This window comes from Microtus pennsylvanicus, chromosome 11, assembly GCF_037038515.1.
Source record: "Microtus pennsylvanicus isolate mMicPen1 chromosome 11, mMicPen1.hap1, whole genome shotgun sequence".
In the NCBI taxonomy this organism is placed as follows: domain Eukaryota; kingdom Metazoa; phylum Chordata; class Mammalia; order Rodentia; family Cricetidae; genus Microtus; species Microtus pennsylvanicus.
In genome coordinates, this window is record NC_134589.1 from 51,342,345 (window position 1) to 51,359,232 (window position 16,888).

Genomic DNA, 16,888 nt, shown 5'->3' on the forward strand with positions numbered 1-16,888 from the left:
ACCCTGTCTTGGAAAAACAAACAAACAAACAAACAACAAAAAGAGAAGAAGCTGTCGAAAACCGGGAAAAATACCACACACTACGGTGTCCATTTCTCCTTCTCCCCTCAGCCCGCCTTCCTTTCTTGTGCTCTGGGCATGCCAGGCACACACTCTGCCAAGGCGCGCAGGAACCCAGCCTCCTGCCTGTTCTCTCTCAGGCTGGGGATTGGGCAGGATATACAAGGCCTGGACAGGGCTCTGGTGCCGAGCTGTACTCCAGCCTTCATTTGTGTACGCGTTATTGTTCATGTGTGCGCCTGTGCGCCATTCATTTGCTATTTCTTTGAGACGGGCTCTCCCTCTGTTGCTCTAGCTGGCCTTGAACTCACAGAGGTTTGCTGCTTCTGCAGACACCACCCACGCCCAGCACATCTTTGTTTTGTAGATTGGGTCTCGCTGTGTGTTTCTGGCTGTCCTGGAACTCTCAACTTAGATTAGCCTAGCCCCAAATTTGAGGCAGTTCTGCCTTTGATTCCCAAGAATGGGGATTACAGGTGTGTCATCATGCCCAGTTTATTGTGTGCAATAATGGGCTTCATTACACCATTCATGCACATATGTGATGCGTTTTGACCATATCCGCTGCCTTATTACCCTCCTAGCCCCTTTGCCCCTGGGCCCCTTCTTATCTATCAGTCCTTTTCTATGCTACCTTTCCACACATGGGAGAAAACATGCAGTGCTCATCTGAGATTTGATTAGTTTACATGGCATGATTGTGTTGTAGTCTATAAAATTTGTATTACATGCGTGTGTGTGCATGTGCCATGGTTCGTGTGTGGAGGTCAGAGGACAATTTGCCTTGTATGTTCTGGGCATTGCACTTGGGTCCTCAAGATTGATAATGAACATCTTTTGTCTTTTTTCCTGGTTTTTCGAGACAGGGCTTCTCTGTGTAACAGTCCTGGCTGTCCTGGAACTCGCTCTTGTAGACCAGACCTCGAGCTCACTGAGATCCACCTGCCCCTGCCTCCAGAGTGCAGAGATTAAAGGCTTGCATAATAAGCACCTTTAGCCACTGCACCGTTTCTCCAGCTCGATTTGCTAGACCCTCAGGAGCTTTTCATCTACTCAAGGAGTCTGCGGATGGATGTAGCTCACTTGCCTAGCACACTCAAGTGCCTGTGTTTGAGACCAGCACTGCTCCACTTACCCAATCCCCTAAAAGAAATAAAAGACTGTCACAGCTCAGAAAGTTGGGTTTATTTTCAGTCATAATAAAAAAATGTGCCGGGCGGTGGTGGCGCACGCCTTTAATCCCAGCACTCGGGAGGCAGAGGCAGGCGGATCTCTGTGAGTTCGAGACCAGCCTGGTCTACAGAGCTAGTTCCAGGACAGGCTCCAAAGCCACAGAGAAACCCTGTCTCGAAAAAACCAAAAAAAAATTAAAATAAAAATAAAAAAAATAAAAATAAAAAAATGTAACTTGAGATTGGTAATACTTGGGGCAGGTGAGATGACTCAGAGGCCCAAAGCAATGACTGCTCTTTCAGAAAACGCAGGTTTGATTCTCACTCTTACCTGGCAGCTCATAGCGGCCTGTAACTCAGGTCCCAGGGGATCTGACACCCTCACCATGAGTACCGCACATACGTGATTCCAGTCCCAGGGGATCTGACACCCTCACCATGAGTACCACACATATGTGACTCCAGTCCTAGGGGATCTGACACCCTCACCGTGAGTACCACACATATGTGACTCCAGTCCTAGGGGATCTGACACCCTCACCGTGAGTACCACACATATGTGACTCCAGTTTCAGGGGATCTGACACCCTCACCATGAGTACCACACATATGACTCCAGTCCTAGGGGATCTGACACCCTCACCATGAGTACCGCACATATGTGACTCCAGTCCTGGGGATCTGACACCCCTACCATGAGTACTGCTCATATGTGATTCCAATCCCAGGGGATTTCACACCCTCCCCATGAGTACCACACATATGTGACTCCAGTCCTAGGGGATCTGACACCCTCACCGTGAGTACCACACATATGTGACTCCAGTTTCAAGGGATATGACACCCTCACCATGAGTACCACACATATGTGACTCCAGTTTCAGGGGATCTGACACCCTCACCATGAGTACCACACATATGACTCCAGTCCTAGGGGATCTGACACCCTCACCATGAGTACCGCACATATGTGACTCCAGTCCTGGGGATCTGACACCCTCACCATGAGTACCACACATATGTGACTCCAGTCCTGGGGATCTGACACCCTCACCGTGAGTACCACACATATGACTCCAGTCCTGGGGATCTGACACCCCTACCATGAGTACTGCTCATATGTGATTCCAATCCCAGGGGATTTCACACCCTCACCGTGAGTACCACACATATGTGACTCCAGTTTCAAGGGATATGACACCCTCACCATGAGTACCACACATATGTGACTCCAGTTTCAGGGGATCTGACACCCTCACCATGAGTACCACACATATGTGACTCCAGTCCCAGGGGATCTGACAGCTTCACCATGAGTACCACACATATGTGACTCCAGTCCTGGGGATCTGACACCCTCACCATGAGTACCACACATATGTGACTCCAGTCCTGGGGATCTGACACCCTCACCATGAGTACCACACATATGACTCCAGTCCTAGGGGATCTGACACCCTCACCATGAGTACCGCACATATGTGACTCCAGTCCTGGGGATCTGACACCCTCACCGTGAGTACCACACATATGACTCCAGTCCTGGGGATCTGACACCCTCACCATGAGTACCACACATATGTGACTCCAGTCCTAGGGGATCTGACACCCTCACCGTGAGTACCACACATAAGTGACTCCAGTCCTAGGGGATCTGACACCCTCACCATGAGTACCACACATATGTGACTCCAGTCCCAGGGGATCTGACAGCTTCACCATGAGTACCACACATATGTGACTCCAGTCCCAGGGGATCTGACAGATTCACCATGAGTACCACACATATGTGACTCCAGTCCTGGGGATCTGACACCCTCACCGTGAGTACCACACATATGACTCCAGTCCTGGGGATCTGACACCCCTACCATGAGTACTGCTCATATGTGATTCCAATCCCAGGGGATTTCACACCCTCCCCATGAGTACCACACACACGTGATTCCAATCCCAGGGGATCTGATACTCTCATCATGAGTACTACACATATGTGATATATACGCACAAGCAAAACACTCATACACATTAAAGAAAAAAAAAAGCTGGGCATGGTGGCATTTGCTTTTCATCCTAGCACTCAGGAGGCAGAGGCAGGCAGATCTGTGAGTTTAAGGCCAGCCTGGTCTATACAGTGAGTATCAGGACAGACAGGGCTATGTAATGAAACCCTGTCTCAAATCAATAAACAAATAAATAAAAATGAGACAGGTAATACTGCATTTCACCTGCACTAACATGATTAGAGATATGTTCACCCTCTCTGACCCAGTACCTTTTTTTTAAATGTTTATATATGTGTGTCTATGTGAAAGTTATGTGCGCATGAACAAAAGTGCCATCGAGGCCAGAAGAGAGAATCAGACCCCTGGGAGTTGGAGGTTCTAGTCTCTTGTAAGCTGCCTGACATGAGTGCTGGGAACCAGACTCGGATCTTCTGCAGGAGCAGTCCATGCCCTTGAACTGCTGAGCCATCTCTCCAGCCTGCAACCTTCCTTTCAGGGCTGTGCTAGAGTATACGCTACACGTCTGGAAAGACGGATCTGTAGGAGGAACTATTACAAAACTGAACTGAAAACATTCAGAATGCCCACAGGAAACCAGTAACAAATGGCATCAGCTAGTAGCTGGCAGCTGCTCTTTAACAGGAAGGGTGGCCGGAGCAGGGCTTCGGAAGCCCCTTCTGGGCAGCACTATCAATGCTCCCCAGATGTAGCCTGATGTAGCTGAGCTCACAGTTTGCTGCCCCTTGTATCTGAGATGAGGCAGTGAGTACAGAAAGCCTGCTTACGTGTGACTCAATACAAAGACCAGTCTTTGAATAAACAAGGATGGTGGTGGTTGGTAGGAAAGAGACAATCAGGGCCGGGATGGGTCAGGAGGGAGCTTGCTTGTTCACTATTTACCATTTTATACTGCGAAGATTTTTTTTTTAACCATCTGTGTGGATTGCCTTCTAAACAGCACTGAAAACGTAACATTTTTATTTTTTTTAGGCATCATTTCTCCAACCCAGTGATGCATTTTTCCTCTGATTTTTTTTTTTTTTTTTTTTTTTTTTGCTTTTTCGAGACAGGGTTTCTCTGTGGTTTTGGAGCCTGTCCTGGAACTAGCTCTTGTAGACCAGGCTGGTCTTGAACTCAGAGATCCGCCTGCCTCTGCCTCCCAAGTGCTGGGATTAAAGATGTGCGCCACCACCGCCCGGCATCCTCTGAATCTTCTGACTTAGGACCTGAGACTGAAGAACCTAATTCTGGATCTTTATCTTGCCTCCCAGAGGACCGGTTTTCCTGGTGAAGCTATGTCCATGACCTTAACGGTCAAGGAGCAGAATCACAGGAGTCAGGGACATTGGAGGCAAAGATTAAAGGGGTCTAGTTCCTTTTGTGACAAACCCAGCATGGGTAGGGGCGATGGCCTGGGATCGGCTAAGCAAGGTCAGTGACATTCAGGCCACAATTAAAACCTGTGGATTGTGGATAAATGATGATTTAATTACGATTTCATGAGCTTCAACACAGACCAGTGCCCATGTAAGCTGCTTCCCTCTGCCTCAACAAAATATACCTCACTTCTTGTTGGCTGCTCAGGTCTGTGATCTGAGTTTCTACACACCTTCCAGCCTTCATGTGAGGCTTTGCCATGGTCCCAAATGTCTATCCTTGTACGTCCCCTAACTCATTTTCAGTTCTCTGCTTGAAGATCACTTCCTCCAGGGGAATCATCCCCCAATCCCAACCTACAGCTCACTGATGCATTCTCAGTTCCCGTTCTTGGGACACAGGGAGTGACTTATAGATCGTATGCCCTTATACCATGCTTGGCACACAGCAGGGATGTAGGTCAGGGTTGTTCATAGAATGGAGCCTTTAGAAAGGCATTCTGGCTAAGTTTATGTCAACTTGATACAAGCTAGGGCCACCGGAGAGGAGAAAATACCTCTGTAAGATCAGGGTATAGACAGGCATGTAGGGCTTTTTCTTAGTCATCAATGAGGGAGGGCTCAGCCCACTGTGGGTGTTGTTACCCCTGGGCAGGTGTTCCTGGGTTCCAGAAAAAAGCACACTGAGGGACTGCAGAAATGGCTCAGCAGATAAGAGGACTGGCTACTCTCCCAGAGGACCTGAGTTCAATTCCTAGCATCCACATGGCAGCTCACAACTGTCTTTGACTCCAGTTTCAGGGGATCCAGCATCCTCACACAAACATACATGAAGGCAAAACACCAGTGCACATAAAATAAAAATAAATTATTTAAAAAAAAAGCACACTGAGCAAGTCACAGAGAGCAAGTCAGTAAGCAGCACCCCTCCATGGCCCATGCATCAGCTCCTGTCTCCAGGTTCCTACTGTTTAAGTCCCTGTCCCGACTGCCTTCAATGATGGGCTATGGTGTGAAAGAGTAAGCCAAATAAAGCCCTTCCTCCCAACTTGCTTTGGTCATGGTGCTTCACCACAGCAACAGTAACCCTGACTAGGACAGAAAGGTCACCTGCAGGAGCTGCAGTGGGTGACGTGGGAGGTGAGAATAGCTCCTTCCTACCCGGCCTGGCTCTGGCCCACAGTGACTCTTTCTGATGTTGCTCATATGGCATCTGTCAGGGGAGGCATGCAGATGTGGTCACCCAGTCCAGAAGCAGACTTCACAAACCAGAAGGAACAGCAAAGACAAACCTAACAAGGTCACAATGTGGTCGCCTGTTGCCAGCTTCAACCGAAAGGAGCCCGCCCCGCCCAGTTCCCAGGACCTTCAGGGAAGTTACCCTTTTCCCTGTAGATGACTAAGTTGACTTTGTGGCTCTACCAAGCTCTCCACTGGAGTGTGCGCCAACCACATCAAGTTTCAATATTTACCTTGGGACACAGGCACAGCACCGTCATCCAGCAAACATTTATTGATAACCCATGGGAGGTACCCTGCAGACGTAGAGAAAAGCATCACGGACGGGCAGGCGCACTGTGCAGCCCTCAAACGCTGCGGAGGAAACACGCGCACACTCAGGCCTATTCAAAGGTTTATTTCTTCCCTGTGCTCAGAAACAAAGAAACGGCCTCACCCTCTCCCCCAGCAAAGTCTCATCTTCAAGGACTGGGAGGCAGAAGTGGTGACTGGGGGGGGGGGGGGCGGGTTGGTACGAGGCGGAATGTGGGAGTTCTTTCTACTACTTTTCTCTACAATCACTCCTCATTTTCAGTGTTTCCTTCCCAAAACTTTAGGTGTGCACACAGCTTGCCACCCTAGGGAGCAGGGCCAGGGCAGCAGCGCTGAAGGCAGAAGATTAATGCCCGCTTTCAACAAGTCATGGGTCCAGTGCGAATCCTGGGTGGATGGGGGAGGAGGAGAGGCTGGGACCCCACACCCGGAACGACAGTGGGACCTTGGTCCTGCCACTGCCTCTCCCAGCCTCTTTTCCTAGCAGAACTGGTCATCACAGTCGTCATCCTTCATCCCCTTCAGCCGAAGCCGGGCAAAGTCCTCGAACACAATGTCGTCGTCCGTGGCGTAGCTTGGCGACAACAAGGAGTAGACGAGGTAAGGGCTTCTGACTGTCCCTTGGGCTTCCCACTCTGCTCCCCTCGCCCCCACCCCATCCTAGAGTCAGGCGCTTGAGCGGTGCTGGAATCAGAGAGGTTCACAGGAGACAAGGGGCATAAGTGGCAGCCTCAACAGGCTGAGTCATCCGATCTGACACTTCTACCAGTCTCTCCCACCAGAAGGAAACACCCACAAGGTACGAAGGTGGATTTAAGGATATGGGAATCTCTGTCCTAGAGGATCAAGGCAGGGAGTGTTACTTACTTGGTATCAAATTCGATGAGGTTGGTATCCACGGGGACATCTGTTTCCCGGGGCGCTGAAGGGCAGAGAGGGAGTGGGTGGATGGGTACCGAAAGGATGGTCATTTCCCCACTGGCCCTGCCTCAGTCCCTCTCTGTGGGGCTCAGAGAGGAGAATGCTCACCTGACTGGGGTCTGGGAAGGGTGATGTGGTCATGGGGCTTGGGGTGCATGAGAACAAAAGGCAGCTCCACGGAGACATCCCTGGGGAGGGAGAGGGGCGGCATGAAGAGGACCACCACCACAAACCCACAGAACCACAGAGTGCCACAAGACCAGGCTGTCCCCCTACTCACCCGCCTCGAGACACCACCAGCTTCACCTTGACTCTATAGGACACCAGGATCCCCAGCACCTCCTTGTTGGCTCCCTCCTTCACTCTGCAATCGGGAGGAGGGGAGCAGGGTCAAGGATCCAGGGCTCCCGCAGCATCAACTGCGAAGCCATGCCAAGGCAGGCCCGTGGCATTCCTCCAGGCAGAACTCTGTGCCAGTCACGGGGGCTTTGATGTGTGCGGCTTTCTCTCACCTACTTCTCTTCGTGTGGTCCCCTCTCACCGTGTGGGCCTGTGTGGCGGTGTAGCGTGTACCCACTCTGGCCTTCTGGGGCAACAGGTGCCCAAGGTCATAGTGACACATCACAATTCCTCACACACCCTGGGGACCATCCTACCTGAGTCTTTAAGCTTGCAGTTCTCTCTGCCTGGAGCTCTGTTTGCTCGCACATCCACAATGCCTCTTCCCCCTGGGTCCTTCAGCATTTACCCTCTCTGGCCGATCTCTTTACATCCACACAGCCTGCCCCTTTCTCTACCTCATCCCTCCTGCTCGGCTTGCTTCCCCACTTAACACTTGTTCCTAACATGCTATCTAGTTTATCATTTATCTGATTGTCTTCCCTTCCTTAGAATGTGAGAGGTCTCTGTCACTTCTGTTCACCGATACGTCCCTGGCACCTAGGACAGAGCCTGGCACACGGCCTGCATTGAACGAAACACACCTCCCCACTCCCCCCCCACCCTGTCTCCCAGTCTGCCAGCCCCGCCCTCACATGGTGCTGGAAGCCAAGTTGGTGTCTTCATGCTTGAGCTGCCCGTCGAGGGCGAGGCCACGCTTCTCCCGGTTGTCGCTGAGCAGCGGGGTGATGGTGTACACCTTGCAGAATGTGGAACTGGGAGACACCTGGTCACTGGGGTTTGGGGACAAGGGAACAAGATCCTTGGAGAGACCAGGCTGGGGAAGGATCCCCTCACCACCCTCAGGCAGTATCTCCTCCTGCACCGTCCATCTGGGCTCAGATCATGAGGGGTGGGTTCTGACTCAACCTGTTCAAGACAGTTAACAGCCTGGAGCCCCTGGCTACAGAGGACACCCTTAGAGGAGAGAGGGGCTCTGAAGGATTCTGCCTGCTCACACTCTCCCCTGAACTTGGGTCCCACACCCCTCCATACTCACTCTTGCTCAAGCTGAGCCACGGGGCACTTGTACTGTGCGGTGCTGAAGAGGCAAATGTCGGCATACTGTCTCACTGTGGGGCGGGGGACCAAGTATAGACTATTACTGCCCCGCAACTCCAGACTACACGGTGTGAACCCCACTGAGGGGCAGCACACCCCCACCTCCTGCCCCTGGCCAACAGCCCTTCTATAATAAACACTAGGGCGCACCATCCTGGAACAGACAAAATTCTTTCCGGCCTGGTAGCTCCCCCACACTGGGGTAAGGCCTGGGCTGACAGAGAGGCAGAAGCCCCTTGTAAGCAGGGCCGTCCTTCCCAAGCCCGTGCCCACCCCCACCTCCTACCAGAGACTCTGATCTTCTTGACGGTCTTGGCGGAGTTGTTGGTGACATGGACGTTGACATTGAGTGGCTCTCCGTGGTAGTACAGCTTTTGAAGGGAGGGGGATTACATAGCTTGCATGTGTTTTTCACTGGCTCCAACCTGGGGACTCCCTGACAGAGGCTGCTCTACCCCACCCCCACCCTGGCTCTTAGCACCTCCACCCCAAAAGTGAGGCAACGGGTCTTTAAAAAAAAAAAAAATTCCAAACCGCCATCCTGCCTGTGGCTTCACCCCTCCCCCCTCCCCCAGACTCTGGCCTGCTTTGTGGCATCTCTGTCACCCTCTCACACCTCACCTCTTTGTCCAGGGAAGCCTCTAGATGCAGGGACCTCCGATCAGACATGAGGAAGTGGCGTGTGGTTTCAGCTGAGGGCTGGGGGCCGGGCGTCTCTGGAGCAAACTGCACCTTTCTGATGATGAGCCGCACAGAGTTCCTACGTGTGTGTGGAGGGGGGTTGTTGGAGGAGGGGAAAGGTCAGTTTCAAGACACCACAATCCAACTCAGATTCCTACCTCCCACAGGGGTCTGGGGTCCCGTGAGACTGGGAGGGAGTGGTTACCCCAGAGAGAAAAGTTGTTTCTCTCACCTTTTGTGGCTTTTTTCTTCCAGGGATTTGGCACAGAAGGCACGGATCTCAAAGTCGACTCCGCAGGCCTTGGGAAGGAGAGGAAAGGCCCCCTCTTACCCCAGGCTTTCGTCACCACCCTCCCAACACACCCTTTCCTGCCTCCTTGCTTCATTCCCCTTTGGGGTGGACTTTTGCCCCATCACGGAAACAGGGACTCTCTTGCCCCACCATCTCCTTCTAGCCTGGCACCTGGCAGAGGCTGGGTCACAGCAGTGCATGGAGGAACCCGCATACCCAGGCACATGTTCCAGACGCAGTGACCACACCATGAACACCTATGTCCTTGGGGACACTTCCCTGTCTTCAGGACCCCCTGAACTTCACCCCCTAGCTTAGTCGTGTTTTGTGTTTCTGCTAAGTCCAGTTGTGTTCACAGACTATGAGAGTTGTCTCTCCCGTACCTTCCCTGTGTCCTCTGGTCCTGGCTGCAGGGTGACGGAGCAGGGTAAATTCTGGGGTATCTGTGGCAGAGAAAAGGGGGGGTTTCAGTCCCTGGTAACAGGTACCTTACCCCATATCAGTCCCATAGCCCCATGCCCCACACCCTTCGGAGAACGGGGAGCATCCTCACTGTGAAAAAAAAGGGATGGGCATGCTGGCCCAACTTCTTCAGCAGTCGGTCCTGTAGCCGGGTGGGGGGCCGGGGTGGGTTGGGCATGGGGGGGAAGGCTTGGTACGTAGCAATGAACAGATCTTTGCGGAAAGACAGGCCCAGTACATCCAGGTCTTCTCGGCCATAGCGGAAGGCGCAGGTGAGGGTCACAAACACTGGAAATTAAGGGGAAGGGGAGGAGATGAGGAGTAACCCCTTCATGTCACCCACAGCCGTCCTCAGCACGACAGATTTCCCTGAATCCTACCCCCTGCTTCTGCTTCAGCCTTCCACCTCTCTGGGACAACCCATCAAATTTCTTCTTCTTCCTGCCTCCCCTCCAGTTCCTGGACTTGGGTCTAGTACCTTTGCGGTCCTTCAAGTAGTCAGGATCCACAAGCACCACACCATCTGGGAAAGGGAGACACGGATTCATTTTCTGAAGGGGGCCTTTCCCCAGGGCCAGGAACCTCCCCCCCCTCTTGGGGGACGAGCTATCCCCTTCTAGGCAAACGTACCCACGGGATCCACTTTGTCCAGGTGATCTACAAAGTCGCGCTTGCCCAAGTACACGGTGAGCTGAGGATGTCAAGGGTCACAGGGAAAATTGGGGAGGATGGTGGCAAGCCACCAGAGCCCTCAAAGATGACAGCATTGTCTTGGGGTCCCCCTGGCTGGGTTATCACGGGGTGGGGTTCCCCTGGTGTTACTGGAAGGTGAAAGTGGCAGTTTCCAGACTCAGTAAAGCTTTCGTTTAGGCTTTTACCTGCTTCTTTGGTCACTTTTTGTACCTCTGCCCACCAACCAAGGGTAGGTGTGTTATGTGCATGTATTTGTGTTCCCATGTCTTCAGGGAGCACTCAGACCAGGCAGTTAGCAGCTGTCCCTACAAAGGGCTCGGAGATAAACAGGCTACAGCCTGGGGAACTATTAATTTTTCCTAGCTCCAAGTTCGCTCGGTTGGTTCCTAGGAGAGATGCAAGCTTGCTTAGGAACCTAGCCCGGTCCCCACCCAGCCCTGTGGCTTCTTCAGACTGTGGCAAGGGGCTTAAGGAGGGAAGGAAGTCTGCTTTTAGCTGTCACAGGAAGTGGGGAGCTAGGGGTAGGGGATCAACTGGGGGTAGGTTGGGCGCAGGGAGGATCAAAGGATAAACGCTGTGGGTAACTCACCTTGCAGTTAGGGCTTGACTTCTTGAAGACCCTAACAAAACAGAAAGGGAGACCCCACTGCCTCCCTTAGACTCGGCAGGGACCGCCACACCAGGGCTTCTCCCTCCCCAGCCTGAGAAGTGGAATCACCCTGGGGCCCTGCTCTACCCTTCCCCCTCTTACAAAGTCCCAGTATTTCCCACAGGGCAGCCCCTGAAAGCCGACTGTTTGGGCCAACACTGCTCCTTTGGTGTCTGACCCACCTCTACAGTACCCCAGGAACCATCTAGACTCCCCTGAGGGGACCTTCCCTGGATGGCTACACAATATCTGGGTCAGACCTAACACACTATTTATTTATTTGTTTGTTTTTGAGATGGGGGTTCTTACTATGTAACTCTGGCTGGCCTGGAACTTGATAATGTAGACCAGACTGGCCCAAACGGTGAGATCCATCTGGCTCTCAAAGCTAGGATAAAAGGTGTGACCCACCATACCCAATCAAACAAGCCACTTTTCAACTGACCTCTAGCCTCAAGGACGCCTGGGGTCACGCCTGGAGCAATGCCTTGTCTTGGCCCCTCAGTTGTTTCTACTGAAGGCATTGCCACATCTGACTACTTCATGAACCTCCAACATCCCCATCTCTGACATCATTTGTCGTCCAAGGCTTACCCCAGCTCCATCAGAGTGAAGATTCGGCCTCAACTTTAATAACCTGCCCCCCGTTTTGTTCCTCTCACATTTTATTTATATTTTACTTGTGGCTGGGACCCCCGGGATCTTGTACAGTCAGGCATCCGTGAGAGAACAAGGATGCTGGCTAACATTTGCTGGGTCCCAGCAGTGCTCCAACTGCACTGTGACTGCTCTTATAGCCCAATGACTGAAGTCAAGATATTCCTGTCTTACCACGAAGAAACCAAAGCATAGTGAGGCCAAGAATTCTGCCAAAGGTCACAGAGAATGTTCATGGTGGGACTCAGACATAAACTTGAGGAAGGCGACTCTGGCTGTAAGTCCATTAAATTGTTCAACTGGCCTGTCATTGACTATACAGTCGAAGGGGGTTTTCTATACAGGCACTGAAACAATCTAAGCCTAGACTCCACCCACTGCTAGGAGCACGGGGAACTGCCTAGTGACACCCCCTATTGCTGGGAGCACAGGGAACTGTCCAGTGAGCCCCCTACCCATTGCTGGGAGCACAGGGAACTGTCTAGTGACCTCCCACCCACCCATTTCTGGGAGTACAGGGAACTGTCCAGTGACCTCCCCCCACTGCTGGGAGCATAGGGAACTCTCTAGTGATCCCCCTATTGCTGGGAGCACAGGGAACTGTCTAGTGACCCCCCCCCACTGCTGGGAGCATAGGGAACTCTCTAGTGATCCCCCTATTGCTGGGAGCATAGGGAACTCTCTAGTGACCCTCCACCTATTTCTGGGAGCACAGGGAACTGTCTAGTGACCCCCCACCTATTTCTGGGAGCAAAAGGAACTGTCTAGTGACCCCCCACCCACCCACTACTGGGAGCATAGGGAACTGTCTAGTGACCCCCCCACCCACTACTGGGAGCATAGGGAACTGTCTAGTGACCCCCCCCACTCACTACTGGGAGCATAGGGAACTGTCTAGTGACCCCCCCACTCACTACTGGGAGCATAGGGAACTGTCTAGGGACCCCCCCCACTCACTACTGGGAGCATAGGGAACTGTCTAGGGACCCCCCCACTCACTACTGGGAGCATAGGGAACTGTCTAGTGACCCCCCCACTCACTACTGGGAGCATAGGGAACTGTCTAGTGACCCCCCCCCCACTCACTACTGGGAGCATAGGGAACTGTCTAGTGACCCCCCCCCACTCACTACTGGGAGCATAGGGAACTGTCTAGTGACCCCCCCCCACTCACTACTGGGAACATAGGGAACTGTCTAGTGACCACCCCACCCACTCACTACTGGGAGCATAGGGAACTGTCTAGTGACCACCACCCCCCCTCACTACTGGGAGCATAGGGAACTGTCTAGTGACCACCACCCCCCCACTCACTACTGGGAGCATAGGGAACTCTCTAGTGACCCCCCCACTCACTACTGGGAGCATAGGGAACTGTCTAGTGACCCCCCCCACTCACTACTGGGAGCATAGGGAACTCTCTAGTGACCCCCCCACTCACTACTGGGAGCATAGGGAACTGTCTAGTGACCCCCCCACACTCACTACTGGGAGCATAGGGAACTGTCTAGTGACCCCCCCCCCCACTCACTACTGGGAGCATAGGGAACTGTCTAGTGACCCCCCCACTCACTACTGGGAGCATAGGGAACTGTCTAGGGACCCCCCCCACTCACTACTGGGAGCATAGGGAACTGTCTAGGGACCCCCCCACTCACTACTGGGAGCATAGGGAACTGTCTAGTGACCCCCCCACTCACTACTGGGAGCATAGGGAACTGTCTAGTGACCCCCCCCCCACTCACTACTGGGAGCATAGGGAACTGTCTAGTGACCCCCCCCCCACTCACTACTGGGAGCATAGGGAACTGTCTAGTGACCCCCCCCCACTCACTACTGGGAACATAGGGAACTGTCTAGTGACCACCCCACCCACTCACTACTGGGAGCATAGGGAACTGTCTAGTGACCACCACCCCCCCTCACTACTGGGAGCATAGGGAACTGTCTAGTGACCACCACCCCCCCACTCACTACTGGGAGCATAGGGAACTCTCTAGTGACCCCCCCACTCACTACTGGGAGCATAGGGAACTGTCTAGTGACCCCCCCCACTCACTACTGGGAGCATAGGGAACTCTCTAGTGACCCCCCCACTCACTACTGGGAGCATAGGGAACTGTCTAGTGACCCCCCCACACTCACTACTGGGAGCATAGGGAACTGTCTAGTGACCCCCCCCCCCACTCACTACTGGGAGCATAGGGAACTGTCTAGTGACCGCCCCCACACTCACTACTGGGAGCATAGGGAACTGTCTAGTGACCGCCCCCACACTCACTACTGGGAGCATAGGGAACTGTCTAGGGACCCCCCCACTCACTACTGGGAGCATAGGGAACTGTCTAGGGACCCCCCCACTCACTACTGGGAGCATAGGGAACTGTCTAGGGACCCCCCCCACTACTGGGAGCACAGGGAACTCTCTAGTGGCCCAGGGCTCTGGCCATTTCCAAGAACCATGCTACCTCTTCTAATGCACTTTGCCTCAGCAGCAATTCCAGGAAAGGGTCCCCAGATAAGACACTGAAATACTGCCCAGGGTTCCATCCTTCCTTCAACTCACTCTTTTAGCTTCTGCTAGGAAAACCACTGTTTCCTCCTTCCCAAAGGCCAAGCTGTCCATACATCACAGGGCAAACATATAGGGTTACATGACAAACTCACAGGGTGCCCCTGAGTATCCCCAAGCAATAAAGGCACACATGGACATGGTAGCAGTTAGAATAACCATTCTAATTTCGGTCCCAGTTTGAGCTGACAGCTAGTACATCACCTAGGCTCTGCCTCTCTTCTCCTTCTGGTTTCCCTCTGTCCTATGTTTTCTCCTACTAGAAGCCCTGGCAGAAGGCTGTGACAGCCACAATCAGTGTGACTCTCGCTGAGTTGCCCTGGAGTCTGCGATCTACATCTGACCTGGCTATCTCCTGCCAGGCTGCCAGGTTAGGGAAGGGAAGCAGGCACACACTGAGGCTAGCCAAAGAGCCAGAGTAAGGGAATTACAAAGGGAGGTGCCCAGCTGTGGGTTAGCTAAAGCAGATGCCCTTTTGTACTTCCTGCTATTCTCTCCATTTCCTACGGCCCAGAATTTGATGAGACTGTAGGGAATTATGCCAAGTCAGCAGTCTCTCTTTGGACCATCTAGTCCCTCTCCTGAACCACGCAACGGAAATTTGGGGGCCTCCCCCAAGTAAATGACTTCCCCTTTCTCTGGAGTGTTTAACCTCAAATCCAGGAGGCCAATATCCCTCTGATCATCTCTCTCAGATATTGGTCCTCTCGATGCCTAGAAGCCTAAGATCTCATAGCCCAAGGGCAGTGGGAGTGGTAGGGTCGATCCAGTGTTTTGCAGCAGAAGTGACCATTGAGGATCAGGCCCTTATTCTTGATGAGGCAGAACCCAAACTCATTCTTTTGCTCTTGCTCCCTTGGAACTCAAGCATTCACCCCCTGTCCTCTTGGGGTTGTTGGGTCACAACAGGAAGTGGATTTTGCTATAGACCAAAAAAAGAGAACTCTGATATCTGTGGAAGGAAGGAGCCTCGATTGCACAGAAAACATCCGGGGAGAGGATGTGTGTGTCCAGGGCAGATACTACCTCTTCCCCCTCCCGGGGACAGGAATACAGCCCAATTTCACCGAGGGTCCCTAATGCACTCTATTCCCTCAAGAAGAAGCTGTTGCTCCTAGCAACCTAGAAGACTGAAGTTTGGTAGCAGAGCTATCCGGCCCTCGGGACAGGTGGGAACAACCAGACTGCGGGATATTGGACAGGAGGCTTTCCATTGGTTGGGCACCAGTCTAGGGGAATCCCTTCTCAGCATCCAGTCTCCCTGCACACAACCCCTCGGGGCCGGCCACCTGCTCCTCCTTCCTCCGCCCCTGCATCTCAGCCCGCACAGAGAACCCAGTAGTCCGACTCCTACATCTCTGTGAGAACCCAGGCGTGGGTTTCCCCGATCCCTATCAGCTTTTGCTTTCGGCAGGAACCCAAGCACGCACCCCCACATCAATATCTTCAAGGACCTAGGCTTGCGGCCCCGGACCGCTACCCTTTAGGGACCCAGGCGTCCGGCCCCCGGGTTTCTTGCCGGGTGTCCTTGTCTGGGGACCATCCCTGCACCCTCCGCGAGCCGCCGCCCATGCCCCGCAGCACAGCCCCACCTCCCATACCTGGTCCCGGGTTTTTCCCCCATGGTGCGCGCGCTCGCCGCCCTCTGCCCGCCGGGTTCGCGGCTCGCTCGCAGCCTTCTTGCCCGCTGCCAGGTCCCCCCCCCCCGCTCCTCCCCGCGCCAGTGCGCACGCGCGTTCTCGCTCTTTCTCCTCCTTCCCCTCCCCTCGGGTCTGGGTCTTGGGGAGCCGGGGCCAGCTGCGTCAGCCGGATCCCGCGCGCCGCGGCGCTGCCCGCCCTCCCTGGACTGGCTCCGCCCCACGCCTCCGTCCTCGGTCTCCCTTGGGGACGCCTCTCCGCGCGGTCCCTCTCTCTCTGTCTCCGCCCATCTCGCCGCCCCTCCTCAACTCCTTAGCTCCAGATTGGGCCTCTTTAAATGGAGGCGGCCGCCTTCCAGGCGATTAGAGCCAACTGATTGGCCTTCGGTATCCATAGCCCTGCAGGGATCCCTCCCCTTTGTTTGCTTTTAGGGAACGGGTGGAGGGACGAGATAGTGGGGGCGACGGGAATGAGCTCTAGCACTGTCTGGGTCTGACGACCAGGTTCTGCACTGCACACGTGGGTGAACCGTATCAGTTGCACGATGGTGCCTGCTTCAGTGTGTGCTGCTCATCCCTGAGCGTGCAGCCTTGTTCTGCCCGCCTTCCCGCGTTCTTGAGGTCCTTCAGCTCCCCCTGCTGTATTTATTTATCTTTTC

General features: G+C 53.5%; 1 protein-coding gene across 5 annotated transcripts; it reads right to left on the minus strand.

Annotated features, from left to right (window-relative positions):
* Positions 1–6,229: 6,229 nt before the first annotated feature.
* Arrb2 (arrestin beta 2) lies at positions 6,230–16,328 on the minus strand. Of its 5 annotated transcripts, none has more exons than XM_075991910.1 (15): positions 16,194–16,328; positions 11,304–11,334; positions 10,652–10,712; positions 10,500–10,544; positions 10,113–10,309; positions 9,943–10,002; positions 9,500–9,567; positions 9,208–9,346; positions 8,873–8,957; positions 8,525–8,597; positions 8,121–8,258; positions 7,367–7,450; positions 7,195–7,274; positions 7,033–7,087; positions 6,230–6,739 (listed from the first exon to the last, which is right to left on the minus strand). In XM_075991910.1, exons 1-15 carry the CDS (start codon positions 16,214–16,216, stop codon positions 6,646–6,648), a joined length of 1,233 nt encoding a protein of 410 aa, XP_075848025.1. In that variant the 5' UTR covers positions 16,217–16,328; the 3' UTR covers positions 6,230–6,645. The 5 variants fall into 5 exon arrangements, with proteins under 5 accessions (XP_075848025.1, XP_075848027.1, XP_075848026.1 ...); XM_075991912.1 differs by having other exon boundaries at positions 10,652–10,842; positions 16,194–16,296; XM_075991911.1 differs by having other exon boundaries at positions 11,304–11,360; positions 16,194–16,290.
* Positions 16,329–16,888: the final 560 nt, after the last annotated feature.

Coding starts and splice junctions, on each gene's coding strand:
- Arrb2 (XM_075991910.1), bottom strand. CDS start 16,216: ATGGGGGAAAAACCCGGGACCAG. Junction 10,003..10,112: donor CCCATCCCTTTTTTTTCACA/GTGAGGATGCTC, acceptor TCTCTGCCACAG/ATACCCCAGAATTTACCCTG. Junction 9,347..9,499: donor GAAGAAAAAAGCCACAAAAG/GTGAGAGAAACA, acceptor ACACACACGTAG/GAACTCTGTGCGGCTCATCA.